Source organism: Balaenoptera ricei, chromosome 18 (assembly GCF_028023285.1).
Source record: "Balaenoptera ricei isolate mBalRic1 chromosome 18, mBalRic1.hap2, whole genome shotgun sequence".
Taxonomy (NCBI): Eukaryota; Metazoa; Chordata; class Mammalia; order Artiodactyla; family Balaenopteridae; genus Balaenoptera; species Balaenoptera ricei.
This window is the reverse complement of record NC_082656.1, coordinates 25,659,276-25,685,938: the sequence shown is the minus strand read 5'-3', so window position 1 is coordinate 25,685,938 and position 26,663 is coordinate 25,659,276. Positions and strand designations below refer to the sequence as shown.

Genomic DNA, 26,663 nt, shown 5'->3' with positions numbered 1-26,663 from the left:
TTGTTTTCTTTGCAGAAGAGAAGAACACCAAACCAAATTTTAACTGTATTAACTTAGAATCCTAAAAACTGACTATTTGAAAATTTAGGAAATCTACTACTTTCATTATTCTGAAGGAATATATAAACCTTCAAAACCCTACCAACAATTTCTAGTCCAATTTTCTATATAAAAATTAAAAATCTAACTTCCTCACACTAAAGAGAATTTAAAAACTAACAAGACTAAATTAGATAATCAAAATATAAACAGTGTAACTAATCAAAACGATTCACTGGTGCAACAAGTACTTGAACAAAGAAGAAAACCACCAAGCATTCTAATCAATGATATGGTTCATTGTTTTGCATACTTTAATCTCAACGTTCTGCACAGTAAATTATTATATAGTTGATTTCATGGACTGTTTAAACTTTGTAACATTACATTAGCAATTCAAACATTATCCTTTCTAAACCAAATCTGCGGCCCTAATCAATTTATTTTTTTTTTCAGGAAAAGAAAAGGACATCTTTTTAAGATATATTCCATAGCAGTAGAAACATCTTAGTAGTTCAAAATATTTACAAAGAACCCTGCTGATCCTGTGCATTTCGCTGAGGTGCTACCTGTACCCAGACTTCATCATCAGAAAAAGAACTTGAACTTCCTGACTCAGAGTCCAATTCACTGAATCCATCTAAGTCCCATTCAGTACTAGACTCACTCCGTGCATCATCTTCCTCAGTGATGAAACTCTGACCAGGTTCAAGGCAGGAAGGATAAACACGAGCACAGAGGCAAATAAAGCCAGAGTCAAACTGCAAAAGACCTAACATGGTACCTATATTAATCCACTGGTCTTCCCTAGTATCATATTCATACACAGTCACCCGGTTTTTTTTCCACTGTGGGGTTGTAGAGGTGATGAGGAGCAACTTTTGGCCATGATTGACAATCTGATAGTTGTGGGTCTCAGAGTCCAGGGGAATATTACTAATCCGCCTCCATTCTCCCCTGGCTGGGTTATACACCTTCATGACTGGGATGTCACAGATACAATAGATCTCATCATTGAAGACACAGGCTTCCTGAAAGTCACTGCGTTTAAGAGAAGCACAGTTCAGCCACATATTATGGCTAGGATCATAGCAGAGCATGCGCTTACTGTTCACAGCATAAAGATAGTTCTGAACCACTATTAGTTCAAAGGAATAGAAGGAATGGGGTACAGGAGCCACTAAGGCCCACTGGTTCCTCTGGACACTGTAGCACTCCACCTCCTTCAGTTTAATGCCGGTAATAGGGTCCCGCCCACCCAAAATGTAAATGTAGCCATTGAGGTATGCCACGTCCATGCCCTCACGGCAGAGCAGGCGGTCAGCAAGTTGCTGCCAACTATTCTGGGCTGGTTTATACACCCAGAGGTCCTTCCTGGGCTGGGCGGCCAGATAGATGTCATGGTCTGGAGAGACACAGACAGCTGAGGAGGTGACAGTCTTAGTGTGAGCCAAGCTGGTCAAAGGTGATGGCATTGTGTAAATGTCCCCTGAGTATGGGTCATAGCACAGAAAGGGATCTCTGGGATGTCCAAAGAAGATCACCATCTCCTTGGCACACATACCCAGCCTCTGAGGTGGATTTTCTGCCATGGACACAACAGAGCTGCCGCCGCTGCTGCTCTCTGGCTTTGGCACCAGAGACTTGTACAACATGTCACCATATCGCATCTGCAGGGCTCCTTCGATAAGGTCCAGACAGTATTTCCTCACAATGGGCTTGGTCAGCAGTCCTTCCAGGTAATCCTGATCTTCATCGGTGAAGTGTGTCCAGCGGACACACTTGAAGACTTCTGCAGCGCTGGGACCCCGCTCCTTGGGAGCCGCCTCCAACCACTGCACCGCCACGTGGCACACTGTCCGCTCACTCTCGACGTCTAGACTGTCCAGGCGCAGGACGGCCAGCAGTTGGGCCAGGGTCAGATCTGCCAGAGATTCCTCCCGAATCGAACCCATGCGGCTGAGCTGCTTGAAGTTGTGGGCTATAAAGGACTGGGCCTGTGATCGCAGCTTGTGATGGTCGAAGGCGTCGGCGAACTTGAGGATGGCCGTGCAGTTGGCCAGGTCAAGGCGGCGGGCTAGGAAGGAGGCACAGGCTTCACGCACATACTCGAGCTGCAGCATGTCAGAGGCGGCGTACAGGCGCTGCACGTTGGCCTCACTTAATGACACACGACCCGTGTAGCAGTAATCGACCAGCACCTCGAAGGACTCGGCATCCACATCGTGCATGGTCACGTTCGTCTGGTGACTCTCGTACATGCCGCCGGTGAACATGCTCTTGAAGTAGGGACACGCGGCAGCCAGCACGTTGCGATTGCAGGAAAAAAGGCGGCCCGTGCCAGGCCCGCTGCCAGGAGTGACCACCTCGATGGTCACATCACAGAGCAGCCGCGCGTCGTAGAAGGACTTGAGCTGGGCCAGCAGGGCTGCGGAATGGGCCGTGTCCTTCAGCTCCTCCGGGCCCGTGAAAAAAGCCGAAACCGAGGGCTTGGAAAGCCTCTTGGGCCGCCTTCCGCCGCGGGGACTGGCGAGGCGGCGAGAGCGCGGAGCTTCTTCCCGGGATTGCATGGTGGAGATGCTGGCGGGGAGCTGAGGACGAGTACGGATGCAAGGACCGGGCTCTGGCGCCTCCTCACCCTCTGCTCGCTGACGCTAAGACCGCGGTGTCCCTAAAGAGACTGCGCGGGGGCCGCGCTGACTTAACTCAACCCTACGCCGCGGTGCCGCCTCTCTTTAACGCGTAGACAGTGCCTGACTCACCCGTTTCCAGTTCCGCGCCCTTTCTCCGCCTCAGCTCGCACTCACAGGACCCACTGGCTGGAACCGAGCGATCCGCCACCACCGCGCTGGCAATACCGGTAGGCATCCAGGAGAACTACGCTTCCCAGGTTACCTTTCGCGCCTCGAGGTACGCCAGGGCCCTCCGGCCTCTGCCGCTTAGGCGGCTTCACAGAAACCGCTTTGCATACTGGGAGTAGTAGTTCGAGTAATATCGCGAGGCTTCTGGGGGCTGACTGCTTTGACCAACAGAATTAGGAAGCATATATTCTCCTGGATTTGACGGTTTAGAGCCGTGGGTTTGAACTCCACAGTAGAAGCCCCGTTTTAGTATTCATTAGTTGTGTAACTTTTCTCTGAGAACTTTTCCCTCTTTGCAAAATGGGGATAATACGATTTCATAGGATTGTGTGAGGATGAAATGAGATAAACTGCGAAGGACCTAGAACGCTTCAATAAATATTTGTTGATTAGAACAATAATTAAGTGCCTACACTGTGCCTAAAATGTAAAGGTTCAATAAGTGTTGGCTTTTCTTTTAGAATTTATGAAAAATGAGGCACCCACTTATTTGAAACCATGAACAATTTCTGCAAAGAAAACTTCCAGTGTTTAATGTTGCTTCTTTTCAAAGGTTCTGAAGTGTATTATAATATTATTTATTTTAGGCTGCATTGGGTCTTCATTGCTGCACGTGGGCTTTCTCTAGTTGCCGCGAGCAGGGGCTAGTCTTTGTTATAGTGCGTGGGCTTCTCATTGTGGTGGCTTCTGTTGCAGATCACGGGCTCTAGGCACGCGGGCTCAGTACTTGTGGCTCACAGGCTCTAGAGCTTCGGCTCAGTAGTTGTGGCGCACAGGCTTAGTTGCTCCTGTGGCATGTAGGATCTTGGCGGACCAGGGCTTGAACCGGTGTCCCCTGAATTGGCAGGCTGATTCTTTTTTAAAATAAATAAATAAATTTATTTATTTATTGGCTGTGTTGGGTCTTTGTTGCTGCACGTGGGCCTTCTCTAGTTGCAGTGAGCGGGGGCTACTCTTCGTTGTGGTGCGTGGGCTTCTCATTGTGGTGGCTTCTCGTTGCAGAGTATGGGCTCTAGGCGTGCGGGCTTCAGTAGTTGTGGCACACGGGCTCTAGAGCGCAGGCTCAGTAGTTGTGGTGCACGGGTTTAGTTGCTCCGCGGCATGTGGGATCTTCCAGGATCAGGGCTGAAACCCGTGTCCCCTGCATTCGCAGGCGGATTCTTAACCACTGCCCCACCAGGGAAGTCCTGAAGTGTATTACAGTATTTTCATTACTAAACAATATGTAGGTTCATTAGGATGTCTTAGACAAAGATGAGGTCTTAGAGAACAGCATTTATAGATGGCCTTAAATATGCAAATCAGGCATATTCATAGACAGGGTGGCATCTCACCAAATCAACACTTCATCTTCTGGGGAGCAAGCCTATTTTCATAACTTCTTAATAGGAGTATTACACTATTTTCATTTATTTCCACAAATCAGTTGAAGATTCTGGAATTGTCTTTATTAAGGCGTTTTAATGAGAGTTTTAAATTAAAATATTGTTTTTTTGTTTGTTTCAAATATTTATTTATTTATTTTTGTTTTTGGCTGCATCGGGTGTGAGATGCGGCACGTGGGATCTTTTGTTGCAGCGCACAGGCTTTTCTCTCTAGTTGTGGCGCTTGGGCTCCAGAGTGCATGGGCTCAGTAGTTGCAGTGTGTGGGCTTAGTTGCCCTGCAGCATTTGGGATCTTAGTTCCCCAACCAGGGATCGAACCCATGTCCCCTGCATTGGAAGGCAGAGTCTTAACCACTGGACCACCAGGGAAGTCCCAAAATTAAAATATTTAAACAAATGTACCTTGTATTGTACAAAAGCCCAAGATCCTCAAAACTTGGTATTCATACATGCTCTAACATTCCTTGAAATAATATAGTAGTTTATGCTTTACAAAAGTTTTATATATATATATGTACTGATCAACATTTAAATATTCAAAATCAAGGGCTTAGAGATTTTTTTAAGTTAGAGATCTTTTACTTAAAAACCAGACTGCTCCTGGGACTTCCCTGGTGGCAAAGCAGGTGCCACGGAGCAACTAAGCCCGTGAGCCACAACTACTGAGCCTGTGCTCCTGAGCCCGTGAGCCACAACTACTGAAGCCCGTGCACCTAGAGCCTGCGCTCCACAACAAGAGAAGCCACCGCAATGAGAAGCCTGCACACTGCAATGAAGAGTAGTCCCCGCTCGCTGCAACAAGAGAAAGCCCGCGCACAGCAACGAAGACCCAATGCAGCCAAAAAAATAAAAACAAAAAAACCCCAAACTGCTCCTGCTGCTAGTTTGCCATGTGTTACCATAATCTAATGAATGAAATCTTTAGTATTATTACATGAGTAGGTGGATAACATATAGCAGAATAACTCTCAAATTGTTTTTCTCTCTTTTCTGATTAGCTGATGAGGGTCTAATGGAAATACTCCAAGACAGAGACATTCAGCTAAGTGGGGCTCTGGGCTCCAAAATCTCTTCTGTACCTTCATTGGGTATCCTTCAGGTACACCAGAGACAATTAAGTCATTAGTAACACCGATTGCTTTCTCTCTTGCACTAACACCAGCTGGGGGAAAAGCAATTAAAACAACTTTTTTTAAGTTGATAAAATATACTTAACATAAAGGTTACCATTTTTTTTTTTTAAACTGTGGTGTTTGCATTTTAGAGTACTAGTTCTTTTTTTTTTTTCTAAATGTTTAGTTTGTTTTTAAATTTTATTTATTTATTTTATTTATGGCTGTGTTGGGTCTTCGTTTCTGTGCGAGGGCTTTCCCTAGTTGTGGCAAGCGGCGGCCACTCTTCATCGCGGTGCGTGGGCCTCTCACTATCGCGGCCTCTCTTGTTGCGGAGCACAGGCTCCAGACACACAGGCTCAGCAACTGTGGCTCACGGGCCCAGTTGCTCCGCGGCATGTGGGATCTTCCCAGACCAGGGCTCAAACCCGTGTCCCCTGCATTGGCAGGCAGATTCTCAACCACTGCGCCACCAGGGAAGCCCGAGGTTACCATTTTAACAATTTTTAAATTGTTCATTGCTTTGGCATTAAGTATATTCACACTGTTTTGTTTTGTTTTGTTTTGAATTTTATTTATTTATTTTTGGCTGCATTGGGTCTTCGTTGCTGCGCGCGGGCTTTCTCTAGCTGCGGCGAGCGGGGGCTACTCTTCATTGCGGTGCGCGGGCTTCTCATTGCAGTGGCTTCTCTCATTGTGGAGCACGGGCTCTAGGCGCGCGGCCTTCAGTAGTTGCGGCACGAGGGCTCAGTAGTTGTGGCTCACGGGCGCTAGAGCACAGGCTCAGTAGTTGTGGCACACGAGCTTAGTTGCTCTGCGGCATGTGGGATCTTCCCGGACCAGGGATCGAACCCGTGTCCCCTGCACTGGCAGGCGGATTCTCAACCACTGCGCCACCGGGGAAGCCCATTCACACTGTTTTGCCACCATCACTCTACCACCCATCTCTAGAACTCTTTATATCTTGCAAAACTGAAACTTTGTACCCATTCATAATAACTCTCCTTTCTTCCTCCCCCAAATCCCTGGTAACTACCATTCTACTTCCTGTCTCTTTGAATTTGACTACTCTAGGTACTTAATATAAGTTCAGTGATTAATTTTTATCTTCCTTGTATCTGCCCATACTTTGTTATTTGGTTTAGATTACCTTTCACAGAACCCAAAATATTTAGTGGGTACTGTGCTCTAAGCTCTAGAATAGTGCTATCACAATCTTTGTGCAACGTTGTTAACTATTTTATGTCTGCCCTGACTCATCCCGTATCCAGAAGCCAAGGGTAGCTCTTCAGTACTTGAAATGTGGCCAGTGGCCCAAGGAACTGAATTTTTAAATTTAGAAACACCGCATTGTTATCAGTGAAATTCAGTGGCGAAAGGAAAGTCTTCTCAACAAATGGTGTTGGAACAACTGGATCACGATGTGAAAAAAAAACAGTCTTGACCCCTGCCTTATACCATAAACTAAAATTAAATTGAGATGGGTCTTAATGTTAAATTGAAAACTTAAATAGAAAAGGGAAAATGATAAACCTGCTAAAAGAAAACATAAACCTATCTCTGTAACTTTGAGGTAGGCAGATTTCTTAGGCCACAAAAAAAAACAGTAATATTTTAAAAAAATTAATAAATTGAACTTCAACAAGATTACAAGCGTTTGCCCATCAAAAAAGCAGTGAAAACAAAATAAAAAGGCAAGCCAGAGACTAGGAAAAAATATTCGTAATACATACACCCCATAAACATATGACAAGCTGCTCAATGTCATTCATCATCAGATGAATGCAAATTTAAGTCACAATGAGAAAACACTGCATAACCACTAAAATGGCTAAACTTAAAAAGATCAACAATACTAAATGTTGGTGATGATAGCGAGCCATTGGAAACCTCATATATTAATACTATGACTATAAATTGATATATCCACTTTTAAAAACTGTTTGGTAGTTTCTTTGAATGTTAAATGCCCAACAATTTCACTCCTATGCATTTGCCCCAGGGAAATTAAAACATGTCTACAAAAAGACCTGTGCAAGGATGTTCACAGTAGCTTTATCCATAATAGCCAAAACTGGAAATAATCCAAATGTGCATCAATAGAAGAATGAAAAAAATGAATTGCAGTATACTCATACAGTGTGATACTTAGAAATAAAAAAGAAACAACCCTCGATACCTGCAATATTGTAAATGAGTATCAAAACTTTTGAACAAAGAAGCCAGATATACAGGAGTACATACTGTATGACCATTGATGTGAAGTTCCAGAACAGTAAAATAAGCTATGGTGAATAAAAATCATAATAGAGGTTGCCACTATTGGGGGAGGGGGAGTTGGCAGATTACTGGACTGATCGGAAAGGAACACAAGGAAACTTTCAGAGGCAGTGAAAATGTTCTCTTCTTGAATGGGCTGGCAGTTACAAGGGTAACTGTTACAATTGTCAAACTCAGTTAACTCAACTGTAAATACAATTATCACAAAATGAATACACCCTTGTAACTTCCACTCAGGTCCAGATATAGAACATTACCAGCATCCCAAAAGCTCCACCCCTGCCAACACATGTCTTCCTAATCACTGTTGTTCCCAACACTAGAGTCTATGATTTTAAAAATAATTTCTTTTAATTTTTAGTTGACTGTAGTAGTTTGTGATCCTAGGTCCCTTGACTCAATTTCAAATTCAATTTTAAAATATCTCTAAGGTTTATTTTTTAAATAAAGTTTGTTACTTCTTAATATTCTAAAGGTGTTGTGCATACGAGGCAATGAACTTTGGCTTTCCAGATTTTTTACAAGAACCCTGATTTATCTTTGGCTTATATAAATAAATAAATAAATAAATAAATAAATAAATTTATATTAAAAAAAAGACAGAGCCAGAAGCAAGTCTTTTTACAACCTAATATCAAAAGTGACAATCTCGGGGCTTCCCTCGTGGCGCAGTGGTTGAGAGTCTGCCTGCTGGTGCGGGGGACACGGGTTCGAGCCCTGGTCTGGGAAGATCCCATATGCCGTAGAACGGCTAGGCCCGTGAGCCACAATTACTGAGCCTGCGCGTCTGGAGCCTGTGCTCCACAACAAGAGAGGCCGCGATAATGAGAGGCCCGCGCACCGCGATGAAGAGTGGCCCCCGCTTGCCACAACTAGAGAAAGCCCTCGCACAGAAACGAAGACCCAACACAGCCATAAAAAAAAAAAAAAAAAAAAAAGTGACAATCTCACCACTTCTATTGTATACTACTTGTTAGAAAATAGTCAATAAATCTGGTCCACATTCAAGGGGAGATTATACAAGTGCATGAAATGCCAGGAATAGGGTCACTGGGGTCATTTCAGAAGCTGTCTTGCACAATGAGAAATCAAATGTTCATATGATGCCAAAGTATTACCCCACAGATTACATACTGATTATTAGGGAGAGCATGTACCATCATTACAATGGAGAGATTTGACAGTTTTCAAACTTAGCATCATTAATAGTGGAACTTCCTGATATGATACAGTATCACAACATCACCTGTGAAGTAGTCTTACCAAATGTGTTTAATCTGAATTTAATTAATCTTTAGACATAATTTTACTTTATAGTACATTAAGGGGACGGATGAAAGTTACCAACAGCATGAGGAAGCAGCCAGGCAAAATTAGAATGTAGACTATTCTACAAAACAACCTTGTGGGGCTCTTCAAAAGGTCAATGTCATATGGAAAAACACTTGGGGGATTAATCCAAAAACTAAAGAGATACTGGCAAATGTAATGTGTGAGTCTTGGTTGGATCCTGGATTGGACAAAACAAACAAAAACAGCTAAAAAAAGACATTTTGGGGATAACTGAAGAAATTTTGATATGTAATAGCTATTAGATATTATATAATTATTATATTATTATTATTGAGATACAATTGGTGTGATAATGGAGTTATAATTTTGTATGAGAATGTCCTTTTTCCTAGGCTGTGATGAAATATTTAGGAGTAGTGTTATAAGATCTGCAACTAACTTTTAAATAGTCCAGCAACCACGGTGTGTGTGTGTGTTTGTACAGAGAAAGAAAAAAAGCAAATGTGGCAAAATATTAACAATGGTTGAATCTAGACGATAAAATATTCATTGAACTGTTTCTTAAAAATTATTTTAAAAACTTTTCTGTGTGCTTGAAAATTTTCAAAATAAAAATATGGGAAAAAGTTTCTCTCATCTTTACCTCCAAATAATTCAATTGGTCTTAAAACTCTATTTTAATTAGTCTTTCCTGGCATACAGTTCCTCTCTGAGGAACTGTCTAAAATAACAACCGCTCTCATTTTTACTCAAGAAACTTCCCGAGAAAAATTACTAAATACAGCATGCCACTCTGAATTAGAGTTGGTGACTTATATTTTGGCTCCCCGCTCAGCTGGAAGTTCTGTAAGGTTAAGGACTAGGTTTTATATATCACGGCACAAAACCGACCTCAGTGAATTACTCATATTACACCACATCTGTTGATGCGTGTTAAGTCAAAGAACAATAAGAAATAGAATCCAAGCAGAGAGTCTGCTTTAAATATTGACTTGTAGTTTATACACCACAGAGTTCATTCAGCTCTCCAAGAGCTCTACCATCTGTATCCTAGAGATGCTCATTGTTATCAACTCATATTCTTCACAACTTTTATTTACTTTTTTATTTAAAAGTAGCAGTTTAAGTCCTAACTTTAACATGATTAATAGTACTTTGTCTTTAAATAGGAGTTTACAAACAAGTTTATAAATTTATGTCACTAAATTTTACCAAGGGCAAAGTCCTGAAGTAACAGATGTGAAATGTGTTTAATTTTTAGATGGTTAAAAAAAAGGCATATAAAGAGAACAAGTGATCTGTCCTACATCACATAGTCAATTCTCAATACTTTATTTCTCTTTTCAACAATGCATGCTTTGTTTCTACTTGAAGAACTGGATTGTACTTTACAGGAAACCTAAAATAAACTTAGGTCAAGAAATGTGACTGGATTCATTAAAAAATATTTTTGTGAGGACCATGTATTTTTAGCTGCTCTTTATCAACGTTCATAAAGATTTCCCTACCTCGGTCTGCTTCTTGACATAGGTCCATTTCATTTATATAATAATAAATTATAAATCAGTATTTATTTTGCTGATTTAAGGTTTTCATCCAAAAATTCATTAATGGTTTCTTCATCCGCTGATTGAAGCAATCTCTGAATTAGCTGATCCAGGCACTTCTCCCCACATAAAAATTCCTGGTGAAAGACAGTTACTATGAAAACCTGATTACGGAGGAACAAAACAAAGAATTAAGCATACATTTATTTCATTGCTTTAAAGTCATTATTCAATAGCAACAAAGGATTACTAATCCACAATATAAGGAACACAATTGCTAACTTGGGAGGATCCCTAGTTAATTTTGCCTTTTAATGTAAAACGTGAATCCAAAAGAGTAAATGGAATTAAACTCTTTCTTAAATTGTTTAAATTAGCATTTTTAAATTAGCCAACCGTCCAAATTCAAATTATTTAATCCGTAAGTGGTTTATAATAGTTCTGTTTTTTCTTAAATTAGAAATAACAGTGGTTTTAAAATCTAGAAGTCCTGTGTAACTGAAAAATATTTATACTGAAATATTTCGGGGACAAGTGTCTTGAGGTCTGCAACTTGCTTTCCAATGGTTCAGTAGCAACACAGGTGTATCTATAGAGAGAAAGGGGAAGTGGAGGAGAAAGAGAAGGCAAACATAACAAAATGTTCACAACTGTTGCATCTAGGTATAGGGTATATATGGACTAGTCTTTAAACATGTGTGCTTGACATTTCAAAATAAAAAATTGAGGAAAAAACCTCTCTCGTGTTAACCTCCAAATAATTCCATTGGGTGGAAACTGTTTCAGTTAAGACTTCCCTGCAGTCTTCCCTGAAGTTTCTCTGAGAAACGAGTAAAATAATGACTTCAAGTACCTTTCTTGTGTTATAAAGGTTCTGTGTAATAGAGTTGTTGGGATTAGTGAACTAGCACAGCCTCCTATTTTGGAAATGCTAAAAACCCAGACATTGGCTTAATAGAAATATTTTAATGTTGGCATCTGGAACACAGAACATTTAAAGTTTAGATGTAGGCATTAACTAATCTTATACTTAGTCTTTCTTGAATGGTCTGGAAGTTAAATTTCAGGTTAAGTGTACACATTTCTCTTTCAAATTAAACTGTAGGGGAAAAGATATGCCTTACTATCTTTGTATTCCACAAAACACCAGCATATAGTAAGATGTCGATTAAACTTTAAAATTAAACAGAAAGCAAGAGCACTATGATGAAATTTTAAAATTAAGATTTATACCATTTTGAACATAATATGAAAATTGCTTATAAAATTAGTGTGCCTGTAAGCTCAAATTATTATGACTATTGCCAATGTGATTTCATCATCTGGAAATTATGTTAAAAGGATTATTACTCTTATTGATAATCACATCACATTTAGAGTTCAATTGGATTAACCAGAGTGCTAGCAATACAAAGATCAAAGATGAAGGAGCTGGGGCTTCCCTGGTAGTGCAGTGGTTAAGAATCCACCTGCCAATGCAAGGGGACATGGGTTCGATCCCTGGTCCAGGAAGATCCCACACGCTGCGGAGCAACTAAGCCCATGCACCACAACTACTGAGCCGGCGCTCTAGGGCCCGCGAGCCACAACTACTGAGCCTGCATGCTACAACTACTGAAGCCCGTGTGTCTAGGGCCTGTGCTCTGCAACAAGAGAAGCCACCGCAATGAGAAGCCCGTGCGCCGCAACGAAGAGTAGCCCCCGCTCGCGGCAACTAGAGAAAGCCCACACGCAGCAACGAAGACCCAATGCAGCAAAAAATTAAAAAAAAAAAAGATGAAGGAGCTGTAGTTCCCAGCTTTCAGAAGCTCACAATCTAGTGGGAGACCTAGGTAATACATAAGCATAATACAGTGCAAGAAATTAAAAAATAAAGGAAGAAAAATTTGAATTAGGTCTTAAAAAGAGAACAGTATTTCTCCAAATAGAGACAAACAGAGCATTTCAGTCAAAAGAATAAATATGAAGAAAGGTACGGAAACAAAATACATTGAAAGCCCAGGACAAGGGCAAATTTCCAGTGTAACTGGAATAACAGGGCAGGAGATAGGCTGATGCTAAGGAATCTGCACAAGAACTTTGGGAAACAGAATAAAAATACAAAATAATATATTACATGGTAGTCCGTGCTTATTATCTAGATAAATACAAATACAAATAAAATTAGCTACAAGAGAATTCATAATAAGCATCCTGAGTGACCTCAGAGAACCCAAGGGCAGGAATGTACGAGGCGGCTGCCACCACCCTGGGAATGAAGCGGGGCCTCAGGAATAAATGAATGTGGGGATTCATATCATCAGGATTCTTTGCATCCAGTTCTCCCATTTTTGCTCCTTTCAATATATCAGCTTCATTCTTCTCTCACTGAAGACTGCTTTCTCCCCATGGCTGGAAATGTGGCTTCTAACCTCTTGTAAGCTTTACATATTTCAGCTTCAGCCACCAAGAGAATGAGCATCTTTGTCTCTAGTTTAAAAATCCTGGGAAGAAACTCATTGACTGGGGCTTGTTTGGATTCCCCCCCTCCAACAAATCAATTATTGTCTTGGGTCAAAATCATGATCATGTAGGAACATAGCAGCTCCATCAGGAACTATGTGGACGGAGTAGGGAGAAGGCCAGGTATTACGTTATTAATATGTAATACGTCATTAACGTATCACTGTCAGTGATCCCGACGACATGGGATTTAGTTAGGTGAAACTTCAAACCAAACTGACAGAGTAGAGAGAAGGCCAGGTTCTAGAATAAGGGAGGAGAGCTGAGCAGAGTCCCACAGGCACCCACTTTCTTTTCTCTCCACTCCTTCCATTCTGTCCTGTGGCGGCTACCCTGGAGTTAAGGCCTTCATCACTTTTCCTGCCTCATCGGCAACTCTTCAGTTCCTAAATTATTCAGTCTGACTAGTCTCTTTCCTGTCCTGCATACAGATTTTAATGTTTCACTGCGACATTTTTTTATACCATTTTCAAACTTTTCCCCTTCACTAATATGGAGCATTTTCTTTCTTTCCAACAAGTTGCTTAGTGATTCGTAGAGCATACCAGTATGTTTGTCCTTACTCTTTCTGAGTCTGGCATGCTAGTTTAGTTAATAATAACATGTTAGTATTTAGGCCAAAGTCAGATATTTTATAACTATAAAAGCCAGTTAATCTGCCTCTGTTTCATGACTGAATACTATGCTGAGCACCTATGTGCTACTCTGAAAAGTATTACTGGTCATGAGAATGTGGCTGTCTCATGAAAAACCATCGCCACCACGAGAAAAACAACTGAAAGACTATGGTGTAATTAGAACAGTATGGCCAAACATGTTTGGTTATTACTGTGTGTTTCCTGAGGAAAGGGAAGCTAGTAAATATTTTCTTTTTCAACAAGGCTATGATGTTCTTATGCAAGACAGCTTTAAATTGCTGCAAAGACAGAGGAAGTGGCAAAAGATACACAGTAATTTCTAAATATGTTAAAAACACAGACATTTCCTCTGTAAAACTAGGACTTTAATTTTGTGTGCAGAATGAGACAGAATCAAGTGAAAGAAGCCCGAGGTATCACACAGCACCAAGGACAAGGATCAAAACCTTCTCCCTTCTGCCTTGTCCACAATGTCCTTTATGGGAACCAGTTCACTTTCCCCTTCAATGGAAGGAAAAAATATTTTTCTGTGCTTCACCATTAATGTATTACTGTCAGTGATCCCGAGGACATGGGATTCAGTTAGGTGAATGTTCAAACCAAACTGACAGGGTCTTTTCCCCCCAACAGAATCATTGTAACACCTGAATATAATGATACACATTGTGGTAGGCAGAATTCTAAGATGCCCCCTGGTGTACACACCTTGCAAAATTCCCTCCCTTAAGTGCAGGCAGAGCTGTGAATATGATGGACTATCACTCCAGTGATTAGATGGCTAATGAGTTGACTCTGAGTTAATCCAAAGGAAGGGTATCCAGGTGGGCCTGACCTAAACAGGTGAGCCCTTAAGAAGGCCATGCCTGCAAGAGATTCAATGGGAGAGGGCACACGGAGGGGACTAGACAGCAAGCAACTGTGGTCAGTCTTTGGGAGCTGAGAGCAGCACCCAGCTGATGACCAGCAAGAAAATGGAGGCTTCACTCCTACAACTCAAGGAAATGGAATTCTGCCGACAACCCCCTGAACCTGGAAGAGGACTCCAAGCTCTAGGAAGGCATGCAGCCTGGCCAGCACCTTTCAGCTTTGTGAGACCCAGAGCAGAGAACCCAGCTCTGTCGTGCCTGGCTTTCTGACCTACAGTAACTGTGAGATAATAAATAGGCATTACTGTAAGCCACTAAATTTGCAGTAATTTGGTAATCAGTAATAGAAAACTGATAGACAGACATATACTGAAAATACATTAATACATTGTGATTACATAACAAAGAATTTGGAATTTCAAAGATAGCTGTTTCATACTGGCATAAAGACCATATTTCTCACTAGCAAACTAATAAAAATGTCTGCAAATTTGGGGTACTCATATAAACTATCTCAATGTTTTTAAATTACGTGGTAATATTTCAGAGATTACTCTCTAGAATTTGACTATACTTTCTTTGAAAATCAAAGGCACATAAAGCATACTCATTGATCTTACCTTAATATTACGAACTTCATATGCTATCCTGTGGTCAGTGACTCTATCCTGGGTGAAATTATATGTCCGAATTCTCTCTGACTGGGCTCTTGTTCCCACCTGTGCCATAACAAAAAGCAATTCATATTTTAACTTTATAATTACTTTTATTACAACGGGAAAAGTGCTTGTAAATGACTTCTATTTTAACAGTTTAAATCTTTTCTAAATTCATATATACAAAGTGACAAGGAATAAGAATGGGCGGAACTTATTAGGACTACAGGTCTGTAAAGCTTAGTTATAAGAATTAATGTCAGGCTTCCCTGGTGGCGCAGTGGTTGAGAATCTGCCTGCCAATGCAGGGGACACGGGTTCGAGCCCTGGTCTGGGAAGATCCCACATGCCGCGGAGCAACTAGGCCCGTGAGCCACAATTACTGAGCCTGCGCGTCTGGAGCCTGTGCTCCACAACAAGAGAGGCCGCGATAGTGAGAGGCCCGCGCACTGCGATGAAGAGTGGCCCCCGCTTGCCACAACTAGAGAAAGCCCTTGCACAGAACGAAGACCCAACGCAGCCATAAATAAATAAATAAAAATTAAAGAAAAAAAAAAGAATTAATGTCTCTTTGGTACCTCAAACTCCACATATTTAAAACCAAACTATCTTTCTATCTCAGTCAGTTCTTCCTGCTGGTTTCTATAAATGACCCTACAATGTTCCCTTTGATCTAAGTAGGAAACCTGACACCCTACACTTTAACAAACATTTCACGGGCGCTTACTATCTGCCAGGCTTTGATATAGACCGTGAAAGGAACTTCAGCTCAGCCCATTCTCTAACTGCCCAATTCCAGTGGTTTCAAGGGTCTTTTATTCTATCCTGCCCTTTCCATTTCTACTATCTATCATTCAAGGGCTCGTTACTTTCATTACACGCCTGTAAAACTCTCCTGATGAATCTTCCATTTCTCTGCTTACACTGTGTTGCCCTGCTTAGTTTTCCTAAAGCCTAGCTTTCTGATAAACTTCCTTCTTTGGCTCCTTCTTGTCTACTAAGCAGACACAACTCAACTCAGTATTCAAGGTACTTCATAATGTGGCCAACTTTCCCAGCATCATTTCTGAAAATTATATGAACCTCTATAATGCCACTTATTATACCATAACACAATTATGTGCAAGTCTGTTAACTATGCTAAAACCGCATCTCAAGGGGTGCCCTTCCTTAACACTCTCCTACCATCTCTGTCTTTCCCGGTCCCAATGTGAAATATGTTATCTTCCTCCTTCGAAACCCCATGCACTTGGAATCTTCTTCACCGCACACCATTTTGCCTTTTGCTGTGGTTATTTGTATTCCTAGTCTGCTCATCTGCCCTCCCTCCCCCCACATACAATGCACACAACACCCTCTCTCACTCACTTTCACTTTTTATTTTATTTTTTATTTTCATTTTTCACCTTTTTTTTGAATTTTTGAATTTCATTTTATTTATTTATTTATTTTTATATAGCAGGTTCTTATTAGTTATCTATTTCACTTTTTATTTTAAAATTTATTTTATTATTTATTTTTATTGCAGCATAGTTGCTACAATATTATGTAAGTTACAGGTATCTCACTTTCCCTTTTTAAGATAAAAGAAAAAGATTGCTATAACTTACTTTCTAAAGCAAACAATATGAAACTAAAGTCCTAAGTATGGCTGATCACCAGAGGAATGTTTTTAAATGAAAGATTCATTTGAAATGAAAACCTAACCTAAGATATACTGAATCGTGGATTATGTAGTTTTAAAACAGTCCCCAGGCCATCCATTCTGCAACCAGCCAGGTTTGGAAACTGCTATCCCAAGGCACCACAGTTATGCCTAGGATCCCACCCAGATCAATTATATCAGAATCTCTGGGGATGGGGCCTAGACATCTACAAAGCTCTCTAGGTGGTAAGTGGAACCAGGGTTGAGAACTTGGCATAATGACTTCCATATAAAAGCTACTGTATATATTAGCTGAAGAAAAACTGCTAAGCGTCAGAAATATCTACTAAAAAATTTCACACAGATGGACAAGTTAACTGGGAGACACGGAGGTCATTTCTGGCCTTTCAAACCAGACCACTGAAGACGACACATATGCCCACAATCTGCGTAAGGCCGATCTCGAATACTTACTTTGAAAATTACTGTGTGAAACATGTGATGCCCAAATGTCAAATGGCAAGTAAAACCCAATGTCTTTTATTAAATCAAATGTGGCAGAGCTGACAGTGTTTATGTTATCACTTAGCTGCCAAGAAGTAACGCTTTGTAAATGAGCATTCCTATCTGCAAATGTGTATACTGATGCTGGGCCACAGACTGGGATTACCACAGATAGAGGATTAATAAATTATCCTGTCACTTTTACTACTTGCAAGTTAGAATGTGGGTAAGGGAAATGAGAAGGGAAAAAGTGTGAAAGACTAGGACATCTAGGTGAAAAGAATAATTAATGTTTAGTTTTATACAATTAATTTTCCTAACAGGCCGCAAAAATCTTCCAAATTTACTGTAGTATAACTACCTGCAAATAACACAAAAGCAGTTATTTCTGGGTTCCACTGTCTCTTCCAATTTCTCTCAAAGACAAAGTTTACCTTTTTAGAGTTTAAAATCATACAACCCTTTGTTTACTTAAAACAATGACATTTATTCATTTTGCTTAAAATTTATCTATTAATATATTTGTATAAATAATAATATAAATGTATATAGTACAAAATTCAAAAAGTACAAAAGGGTATATAGCAAAAAATTAATCTCTCTTCTACTCCTGGTTCTCAGACTGCACCAGAAGCAGTCAGTATTACCAGTTTTTTGCAGTGCCATATATTTTTGATCCCACATAAAGTTATACAATAATAGGGACTTCCCTGGTGGCGCAGTGGATAAGACTCCACGCTCCCAATGCAGGAGGCCTGGGTTTGATCCCTGGTCAGGGAACTAGATCCCACGTGCATGCCGCAACTAAGGAGCCCGCCTGCCACAACTAAGGAGCCCATGTGCCGCAATTAAGACCTGGTGCAACCAAATAAATAAATATTTTTTTTAAATGTAGGAAAAAAAATAAAGTTATACAATAATAAAAGCATAGGTTTTTAAATTAAAAATCTGAAAAATCTCTTAATTTCCAGAGAATTGTCTTTTACACTAATTTCCTTTAAAGACAATTATGATCTACAACTGGAGGGAAACAACTGGGAAACAATTTTTAGTTTACACATATCTCCTCTACTTATTTCCAAACTGGCATGTCCAACTTTAGCCATAACCAGTCAGTCTTAAATTATTGCTATTTACAAATGAGCATGTTTTCCTATGCTCCAAGATATTTCCATTCTATTAAGAATATTTACTCCATTTTCTGCATAAAATGACGGCTTTCTGTACAGAGGCATTAAGTTATTTCACTCAATAAATCTTACCTGCAGTTTTCTCACACTTCGTTGTTGACACTTGTCTTTCTCAATAATCTGCTGGTAGAGTCTAGCTCTCAACACACGCAAAGCTATTTCTTTATTTTTTATCTGTGATCGTTCTTGTTGGCATTCTACTACAAGTCCTGAAAAATAACAGGGATCAGAGATAAACTGGAGCCTCCACAAATCAAATTAGAATAGAGATGAGGTGTCGATTATATCACAATAAAACAGATAAAAAAGATAGAACTGAGGAACATTTTAAAGGGGGAAAGGTTAATCAGGAAAAGGATGAAAAACATTTTAGATCTAGCACACTCCAGAAAGTATTCCTGGGTTATGATGGTAATTGCTTAGATAGCTCTTTAGATTCTGATGTCTAAATGAGGTATTTCAGATGAGAAGGGTATATTGTACAGTACAGGGAAATACAGTCATTATTTTGTAATAACTTTAAATGGAATATAATCTGTAAAAGTATTGAATCACTATGTTGTACATCTGAAACTAATATAATATTGTAAAAACCAACTATACTTCAAGTAAAAAAATAACAGAAAACAGGAAAAAGAAAAAAAGACTTTATATATAGAAACCAATAAAAAGAAACTACCCAAACTCTTTAAAAGGAAGGGTTTATAGTGAAAGTTTCTCAGTTGTGTTGGTTCTAAACCCAGCTAATCAACATATCTAACTGCACATGTTTTGGTTAGTCGACTTCTGGATTTGGGTGGGTTTGGCTCACTGTGTAGTTCAGTTACCAGCCCAAATCTAGCCCCGAAATGGTGACTCTTGAGACTTCAGGCTGTGTTCTTAACGTTGCAGCTACCACTCTGAAGGTCTATATCCAATCCTGCTCCCAGGTACACTAGAGGTGAAAGGTACTTTCCTTTCTGCATCACAAAAACCAAAAAAACCCTCTTAGCTTAGGCCATTTGCACTGATAAGGCAGTAACTATTTTGCTGGAGATTTTTAAAACTTCTATAAAATTCTACTCTTCAAACTATGTTTTCACCCTGTCTAAATAAGCTACAATCACACCTGCTAATAACTTTAAGCAGGCTTCCCCCTTATTGGTTTAATGTTATTTCTTGACTGCTTTTTTGCAGCCATGCATTTGGGCTGGGGCACCAACTTGCTCACGTCTTCCAAGCACTTGTCTGGAGCTCTCTTAAATCAGAAATCCTTTTTTCAGCACCCAGAGGAATATGAAAGTTTCCATTTCAAGATAACCAGACAGTCATGAGATTTGTTTCAAATTCCTCTTATTAGCTGACCCATACTGACTTTGTCTATATACCTGTACTGTTCTCATCCAGTGGCTCAAGTCAGACCCTTTCTTACTCACCAGCTCAGTAATTCCTGAGGGAATCACTTCATTATCTATTTTAATACATTTTCTGTAGAGGAGTATTTAATCGTTAAATACTCCCTCAGGAATAGAGGACTGGGGGGAGGGGTAGTGTATGTTGAAACAAGGTGCTGGAGTTGTTAAAAAAAAATTATAAAAGGGCTTTGAAAAAAAGGTTTGCGGGTAAGACTTAAGTCCTCTTTAGGTCCAAGAACCACATCTAAGTGGGTAAAAAATTGGCCCAAGGTAGTCTGGCAATACAAGCATCAGTCACTTTTGCAAAGTTAGTAATTTATGGCTGACCAGGGTGTAGTGTTTTTTTTTTTTTTTCTTTTTGAATAAGACACCATCTATGCTCTCAAGGAGCCTTTATGTTATTTTACTTTTTAAATTCACTTATTTTATTTATTTTTTTATTTTTATTTTTGGCTGCATCGGGTCTTAGTTGTGGCACGTGGGCTCTCTAGCTGCAGCACGTGGGCTCTCTAGTTTTGGTGCGTGGGCTTAGTTGCCCCACAGCCTGTGGGATCTTAGTTCCCCAACCAGGGATCAAACACGAGTCCCCTGCATTGCAAGGCGGATTCTTAACCACTGGACCACCAGGGATGTCCCCAGGGTGGTTTTATAATCCTCTAATGTTTTAAAGTATTTTAGTTCATTTTTTTCAGAAATTTGGTCACCTTTTACTTTGTTTTTAATTTTTAATTCATCTTAAGCTAATTATTACTGTTTATAATACAGAATACAGGGTTTAGGTAAAACACACTAAGTATTCAACAACTTGTGGATTTCTTAAGTAAATTATGGTAAGCTACAAACATTATAACTTCACTTTTGGTGAGAAAGGATATATTTATATATGCATAGAAAAGAATTTGAAAGGATATACACCAAAGATATATACCAACAATGGTTGTTGGGGATTGTTTTAGATGTTTTCTGTTATTTTGCTCACGTATATAATTCTAGGTTTTTACAGTTTCTTATGGAATGAAAGTCAATAAAGAACTTTAGGGGCTTCACTGGTGGCGCAGTGGTTGAGAATCCGCCTGCCAATGCAGGGGACATGGGTTCAAGCCCTGGTCCGGGAAGATCCCACATGCCGTGGAGCAACTAAGCCTGTGCGCCACAACTACTGAGCCTGCTCTCTAGAGCCTGTGAGACACAACTACTGAAGCCCGCATGCCTAGAGCCCATGCTCTGCAACAAGAAAAGCCACCGCAATGAGAAGCCCACGCACCACAACAAAGAGTAGCCCCAGCTCGCCACAACTAAAGAAAGCCTGTGCACAGCAACGAAGACCCAACACACCCAAAAATAAATAAATAAATAAATAAATCTATTAAAAAACCCCAAAACTTTAGAACACACCCTCTCACTGTACACAAAAATAAACTCAAAATGGCTTAAAGACTTAAATGTAAGACATGACAGCATAAAACTCCTAGAAGAGATCATAGGCAAAACACTCTGACATAAATCCTACCAATGTTTTCTTAGGTCAGTCTCCCAAGGCAACAGAAATAAAAGCAAAAATAAACAAATGGGACCTAATCAAACTTACAGGCGTCTATACAGCAAAGAAAACCATAAACAAGACAAAAAGACAACCCTCAGAATGGGAGAAAATATTTGTAAATGATGTGACAGACAAGGGCTTAATTTCCAAAATATACAAACAGTTCATGCAACTCAATAACAAAAAAACAAACAACCCAGTCGAAAAATGGGCAGAAGATCTAAACAGCCATTTCTCTAAAGAAGACATACAGATGGCCAATAGGCAAATGAAAAGATGCCCATCATTGCTAACTATTAGAGAAATGAAAATCAAAACTACAAAAACTATCTCACACTGATCAGAATGGCCATCATTAAAAAGTGTCTACAAATAATAAATGTTGGAGAGTGTGTGGAAAAAAGTGAACCCTCCTACACTGTTGGTGGGAATGTAAGTTGGTGTAGCCATTATGGAAAACAGTATGGACATTCCTTAGAAAACTAAAAATAGAGTTGTCATATGACCCAGCAATCCCATTCCTGGGCATATACCCAAACAAAACTATAATTCGAAAAGATGCATGCAACCCTATGTTATTAGCACTATTTACAATAGCCAAGACATGGAAGCAACCTAAATGTCCATCGACAGATGAATGGATAAAGAAGATGTGGTGCATGTATACAATGGAATATTACTCAGCCATAAAAAAGAATGAATAATGCCATTTGCAGCAACATGGATGGACCTAGAAATTATCATACTAAGCGAAGTCAGAAAGAGAAACACAAATACCATATGATATCACTTATATGGGGAATCTAAAATACGACACAGGGCTTCCCTGGTGGCCCAGTGGATAAGAATCTGCCTGCCAATGCAGGGGACATGGGTTCGAGCCCTGGTCCAGGAAGATCCCACATGCCATGGAGCAACTAAGCCCATGAGCTACAACTACTGAGCCTGCGCTCTAGAGCCTGCGTGCCACAACTACTGAAGCCCGCACACCTAGAGCCCGTGCCTGCAACAACAGAAGCCACCGCAATGAGAAGCCCACGCACGGCAACGAAGAGTAGCCCCTGCTCGCCGCAACTACAGAAAGCCTGCACATGGCAACAAAGACCCAACGCAGCCAAAAATAAATAAATAAAATAAATAGATTTATATATAAAAAAAGAAAGCCCAGGTGATTTACAAAAAAAAAAAAAGACACAAATGAACATATCTACAAAATAGAAACAGACTGACAGACATAGAGAACAGACCTGTGGTTGCCAAGTGGGTGGCGGCGTGGGGGGAGGGAAGGATGGCGAGTGTGGGATTAGCAGATGCAAACTAGTATGTACAGGATGGGTAAACAACAAGGTCCTACTATATAGTACAGGGAACGATATTCAATATCCTGTGATAAGCCATAATGGAAAAGAATACGAAAAGAGAACGCATATATCTATAAATGAGTCACTTTGTTGCACAGCAGAAATTGACACAACATTGTACATCAACTATACTTCAATAACATTTTTTTATAAATTGCACTGAAACAACAAGAACAGGAACACAAACTCCATCTGAAATAAAATGAGATGATGATGAGTGTAGTCTCCAAACACAATATATAAAGACAAAGTGGATGGATTGCTGTACACCTAAAACATTGTTAATCAACTATACTTCAGTTTAAAATTATTTATTTAATTAACTAATTAAAGAAAAAAAGAAAAAGAGGCTGGAAGAATGGCAAATGACTCAGCAGAGAGGAGGAAGGTGAGGTCGAACCCCCTGTAGAGTGAGATGCTGACCAGAACCAAGCCCATCTGCCCGCTGAGGGCCAGACAGGCTCTGGCATGGAGGCACTAATGAGGCACCCCAGAAATCAGGGTTGACAGTCTGGGGACTAGATACAGAAAGTCTATATAACAACTAGATCTTCAAGTCCCCTCCCTCAATCTGCAGGAAGCAGGAGGTATAGTCTTTAGAGAATTAAATAAGGAAAGTTCCAGGCTTGAGTCTAAATAGGTGCAAAGGAAGGCAAGTGTGAGGCATACAACTGAATAAAAAAGGATTAAGTAAAAGTTTGCTTACTGAATGGTGAGACCTTGACCTTACTCTCAGGTGTCCTGGAGGAGGATCCTTCTCAGGAGAAAAAATACCCAAGAGAAAAGATCTACAAATGCTGACATTTGAAGGGCTCTAATAAAAAAGCTGATTAATCACCTGTCTGCCCTTCAGTTGAAACTTATTAGTGGATAAGTGGCACCCATGCACTCAGCTTTTAGAACCTCACTCTTAAATACACACAGCCAAGGAGGTTCCTTTTCCAAACAGAAGGGAATATGAACACCTTGGGGACCTCGGACCCATGACCCCAGTGTCACCTTTAAAGGGTTTGTGCAAGGAACCAGACAGCAACATAAGACTCTTTCTAAATGCCAAATAGTTTTATAAGATGTGAAAAAAAGTTAAAAGTACAAAAGCAAAAGGACTAGCTTACCTGTGGGGACATGGACAAGTCTGACAGCACTATCAGTTGTATTAACATGCTGCCCTCCTGCTCCTTTGGCTCGAAATGTATCTATTCGTAAATCCTTGGGGTCCACTTTCACATCTACCTAGAACAAAAAGTATATAGCATGAGTAAATTCCACACTCAACAAATACTTTAATACTAAATTGATCCCAAATCTTTCAAATAAACTGTACTATTTTGTGTTAAGTCACAGCCATTTGACTAAGAGGTGAAATAACTTAAACCAAAGAAAGAACCATAAACTCCCTATTCCAACAGATGCTATTTTTTAAAAAAATATTTATTTATCTGGCTGCATCGGGTCTTGGTTGAGGCTTGCAGGCTCTCTAGTTGTGGCTCGTGGGCTCCAGAGCGCGCAGGCTCAGTAGTTGTGGCGTGTGGGCTTAGTTGCCCCACAACATGTGGGATCTTAGCTCCCCGACCAGGGACTGAACCTGTGTCCCCTGCATTGGAAGGCAGATTTTGAACCACTGGACCACCAGGTAAGTCCCCAACGGATGCTATTTTTAACACTGACTTATGATGCTATGAGATCACTGAGTTATGTAATCTTTCAGAAGTTTCATCTATCATCCCACAAAGCTACATTAGATACAAAATATATTTTAAAAATATATATACATACATATAAAGTTGATCCTCATTATTCCCTGATTCTGTATTTGCAAATATACCTACTCACTAGAATTTATTTGTTCCCGCAAGTCAATTATTGCAGCACTTTCACAGTCATTTGCAGACATATGCAGAGCAGCAAAAAATTCAAATTGCTCTACACATGCACGTTCCCAGCTGAGGTCCAACAAGGTGACTCTCTGCTTTCTTGTTTCAGCTCCTACAGAGATGACAGAGGATGAGGACAGGAGGGGCAGGGCAGGGCAGTACAAGAAGCTCCGGCTCTGGGGCCAGCTGGACAGGGTTTGAATTTCAACTCTGGCACCTGTGAATGACGTGCCTCAAGGCGAGTCACTTAACACTTCTGAACATCATTTTCTCTTTTGTAAAATAAAGAAAATAGAATCTACCAGGATAGGTTGTTTCTAGGATTTAGGATTATAATCTATGTGAGATATGTATATATATTTTCCCTAGAAAAAATAGTTCAGTATTCACTGTGACTTTGTAGAACATAACTACTGCGAATGAGAATCCACTGTGTGTGTATGTGTGTGCTTGTTAATGGACTGAATGGAGGCACCGCAAAAGATATATTCTATTCTAACCACCGGAACCTTATTTGGGAAAAGGGTCTTTGCAGACATAATTGAGTTAAGATGAGATCATACTGGATTATTCGGATAGGCCCTAAATCCAATGACAAGTGTCCTTATAAAAGACACCTAGAGGAGAGAGAGGAGGAGACCATGTGAATTTGGAGTCAGAGATTGGAGTTGTACAGCTACGAGCCAAGGAACACATGGAGATACCAGAAGCTGGAAAAGACAAGGGAGGATTCTCCCCCAGAACCTTTGGAGGGAGCATGGCCCTGCCAATACCTTGATTTTGGACTTCTGACCTGTAGAACTGTGGGAGAATACATTTCTGTGGTTTTAAGTTACTAAGCTTGTGGTAATTTGTTATGACAGCCTTAGGAAATTTTCTGATATTTACACACACACACACGAATGCACAAAAATATATATCTATATATGAATATACAGATATATATACAAATATATACAAAATATGCTGTTTTTGAGGGGAGACCTAACATTTTGTTCCACATTTATCATTTATTTCCATGAATGACAGATAGCAAGTATGACCATTCTCTTTGAAAAGTACACTAATAACAGGGTTGAGGTTAGAATCTAATATATAACTTAGTTGGTTGTTCTTTTGTTTCCTCTAAGATGAGTACTATATGGTGAAGAAAAAGATTACACAGTGCAAAGATTATACAGGCTTTGTTAAAATATGCCAGTGTTGGCTAGCTTAAAATGTCAATAAACACTAAAGAGATGAAGAGTAATTTCCCATTTCTTGTGGTTACAGTATATAAGTAGTTATACAGCAAATAAGTCGATGTTATATGTCATATTCTCCCAAATGTTATAGAAACTACCTAATAACTTTTGGGGAATTCTGAACATAGAAACAGTGACTTATTAATATACAAAGAATTTAAAATGTCAGTTAAGAGAATAAGGCCCTGTTTAGGAGAATGAAGCTTCACTAAATGAGTTTAATTTTCAAGAATATGAAGACAACAAGGGGATAGGTGAGAGTGGGGTGGAAGGAATAAGGATGGAAGCAAGACAACTCTATGGTTTTGATTTCTGAACCACATAATTGCTGATTACACCAAAAATAAAAGAGAAAAGAGTAAAGAAAAATTAAATCTTAAAAATTAAATACAAGCAGAAACAAATGAATCAAAATATTTACCATAATAATAACATAACCACACAGAAAACCATCATTTCAGATGGTCTTTGAACATATTACTCTGACTGTGCTTTCTTGGTGGGTTACATTTTAAGGACAGAAATCTTAAACATTACTAAGTAGTTTACTGAAAAAATTTGAAACTATTTTATATATAGTACAATAAAGCAAAAAGTAAACATATTAAAAGTGATTAAGAAAGAAGATTTTAACTCCAAGTGGAAAGATATAAAACAAAATGCAAAAAGGTGCAGGATAGATACTCCCTGTAAATTTGAATTGTAAGTAATATTAATAGGAACCTTTTA

The 26,663-nt window shown here is 39.9% G+C and overlaps 2 protein-coding genes across 8 annotated transcripts in view; both read right to left on the bottom strand.

The window, feature by feature from the left end:
- Window positions 1-342: 342 nt before the first annotated feature.
- On the bottom strand, window positions 343-2,896 carry KBTBD7 (kelch repeat and BTB domain containing 7). The gene has a single exon (XM_059902665.1). The coding sequence runs from the start codon at window positions 2,607-2,609 to the stop codon at window positions 564-566; it is 2,046 nt and encodes a 681-aa protein (XP_059758648.1). The 5' UTR covers window positions 2,610-2,896; the 3' UTR covers window positions 343-563.
- A 7,246-nt stretch (window positions 2,897-10,142) lies between these two features.
- Window positions 10,143-26,663, bottom strand: part of MTRF1 (mitochondrial translation release factor 1) — a 58,095-nt gene continuing 41,574 nt past the window's right edge. For 5 of the 7 annotated variants that reach the window (XM_059902719.1, XM_059902720.1, XM_059902717.1 and 2 more), the window contains 4 exons: window positions 23,932-24,049; window positions 18,591-18,727; window positions 15,144-15,242; window positions 10,143-10,681 (listed from right to left, as the gene is read on the bottom strand). In XM_059902719.1, coding sequence (XP_059758702.1) covers window positions 10,541-10,681; window positions 15,144-15,242; window positions 18,591-18,727; window positions 23,932-24,049 — 495 coding nt within the window. In that variant the 3' untranslated portion in view covers window positions 10,143-10,540. The remainder of the gene's footprint in view (window positions 10,682-15,143; window positions 15,243-18,590; window positions 18,728-23,931; window positions 24,050-26,663) is intronic. The other 2 variants (XM_059902723.1, XM_059902722.1) reach the window with 2 other exon arrangements.